Source organism: Sphaeroforma arctica (genome assembly GCF_001186125.1).
Source record: "Sphaeroforma arctica JP610 unplaced genomic scaffold supercont1.1936, whole genome shotgun sequence".
In the NCBI taxonomy this organism is placed as follows: Eukaryota; class Ichthyosporea; order Ichthyophonida; genus Sphaeroforma; species Sphaeroforma arctica.
The window spans coordinates 1-2481 of record NW_014038622.1 but is presented as its reverse complement, the minus strand read 5'-3'; the positions used below and the strand labels follow the sequence as shown (position 1 = coordinate 2481).

General features: G+C 43.3%; 1 protein-coding gene across 1 annotated transcript; it reads left to right on the top strand.

Annotated features, from left to right (window-relative positions):
- Nucleotides 1-37: 37 nt before the first annotated feature.
- Nucleotides 38-1652, top strand: SARC_11885 (hypothetical protein; the record flags this gene model as incomplete). Its single annotated transcript, XM_014294020.1, has 2 exons — nucleotides 38-300; nucleotides 1598-1652. 2 exons carry the CDS (start codon nucleotides 38-40, stop codon nucleotides 1650-1652), a joined length of 318 nt encoding a protein of 105 aa, XP_014149495.1.
- Between the last annotated feature and the right edge of the window lie 829 nt (nucleotides 1653-2481).

The window sequence follows — 2481 nt, the reverse complement described above, 5'->3', positions numbered from 1 at the left end:
TGAGAAAAAGCAGAATGAGGATGCTGATAATATTGATATGACAGATTTTGTTAACGAATTAGTGCACACAGGCAGTGAAGACAGTATCGACTGGGATAAAAGCTACGATAGCGAACACAGCACAGGCGTCGACGGTAATAGCGGTAACGATGGCGGTGATGGCGGTGGCAGTGATGAGGCTGGAGATAACATACCTGACGAACGCGGTCTGCCGAAATTGGTACCCAATAAGGCATTCTGGGACCGTCCGACAAGACGCGAACATGAGTATGATCATACACCTGAGAACATTCTAAAAAGGTGTATCTGGGAGGATGAACTTTTTCCAGATAGAAATTTCCAAGCTATGCTCAGGCAAAGTTGTTTTGCGATACTCTTGCTGCCAAAATGGGAGTGGTGCTATGTAGCGGCGCATTCTTGAAGCGAGGGAAAGGGTTATTGAGTTGCAATAGAAGCGGTACTACCGCAAAATTAGCGAGGCGCCAAGAAGTGAGGAGAAGAAAGTAGAGCAGGAAACTAACCGAGCTTCAGTTCATCACACTAGGCATTCCATAAACCATAAAATGTGGTTGCAAATTTAAGGTAAGCTAGTTACGCCTAGCATTATCGCGCATCGCTGCTATGACTAACTTAATATTGTTTTATTCATTCAGCTTAACTTTGTGCATACGGAAGCACCGCCAGGTTTTGAGAAAACTCCATTTAGGGCTGATTATAAATATGACGGTTGGGTCGCTCCAAGCGCCCATCGTATAATACTCACTGGTGGATGCAATTCCAGTGATGAGCATGCAACTGTATCGTATCATTTGTAGTCAGTGGGAAAATATTCAAATGGGACAACTTCGGAAGCGAGGTAAGTAACTAAGTTGTTCAGAAAAGGTGTATTTGAGAAGTGGACTATATAAAAGGTGTTCAACAGGGGTGTGAGAGAGAGATGGGCGAAAGAGGTGTGCAAAAGAGGTGAACTCTAATACAATTCATTAACAAGTTATATATTTGCAGACGAAAAGCGTCCTAGTGACCATGGTCTTGCGGAAATGACCGACGAACGAGTTCCGAAAGTACATACTGTCGCTGCATCCAACGGAAGTATCCGTCACAGCCCAGATTAAACATATACATAACATCAGAATCGTAAGTTCTACCATGGGTCATTTTTTATAACACACCATACTTGGTTTAGATCACCTGTCACGCGCTAAAACTTATATACTTCCATGTATATTCAGAACGCAGTCAAACACGCAATAAGATTTGAAAGATGAGCCAGCAACTCTTTGACGACGCTAAGACCTTGCCATCTTATATTAAGAGGTCCAGCACTTTTGCACTTGGCAAGGATATATCGGACGAGTGCATCGCGGAGTTTGTGAAGATGACGGAATGTGAAGAAGCTATGAATGGGCAAGTAATTTATAGTTAAAAACAATAAACTATACTATAACAATACTTCTATACAATATATAGTATCCACTCTAATGCTCCCCTCCAATGCTACCCCCTAATGCTCACCTCTAATGCCCACCTCTAATCCTCACCTCTATCCGCACCTCTAATGCTATCCTTTAATATTCACCTCTAATCCTCCCCTCAGGAGCGACTTTCTCAACTTCTTCAAGTTGGTGCAGTCCATGAACCCTAATCTATAAGTACGAACTCTGCGCGACAAAGAGACCAACGTTTGGAAATGTGTTCTTTGGATGACGAATATTGTGCGAAAAAAATAGCGTAACTTTGGTCGTATAGTCAGTATGCATGCCCGCCGTAAGGGGAACAACGAGTGGGGGTGGCAAGGACCGGGCAACGACGGGAATATCAAGTACTTCGGTGCCATGCTGTTCTATATGGAGACGAAGGAAATACATAGGTTTGCACTAGTTTCTCTTCAGAAATCCATGGGCGAGGGGGCGTGTTACAGGCGCCGTTCAAAACTGAGTTAGTTTTCGCCAACGGGTTTTTGAGCCAGTCCAACCTTAGAGAAGGCCAGTTTTATTTCGCAGTTAGGTAGTGTTTATGGTACTATCAGTAAGATTCTTGGTGGTTACCACAGTGGGAGGGTGAAAGAGGCGTTAGACAAAGCTATGCACGCAACAACGCAATACCTATGTGACCAATACCTTGATATTGTCATTAGTATACTGACAGGAAAGAATGCTGCCACAGGGGTGAGATTCTTCAAAAAGATGAAGCAAAATAGTCTACACATGTGTGATTGGGGTCTAGCTGACAAGTTCACAATGAGACTTATAAAGGATCACAGATGGGTGAATCTTCAAACTCACATCTGGATGCGTGGTTTAAGTTAATGGTACTTATAATGCCTAGACTTTTCAATGGCATATGTAAAATCGCTAGCCAAATGCATACACACACTAGACTAGCAAAAATCGAATATGCCATGATATACAACACAGGGGGGTGGGGTGAAGGCAATAAGCCGATTTATTCATATCGCACAGTGCCGACAGTGGGGCACCC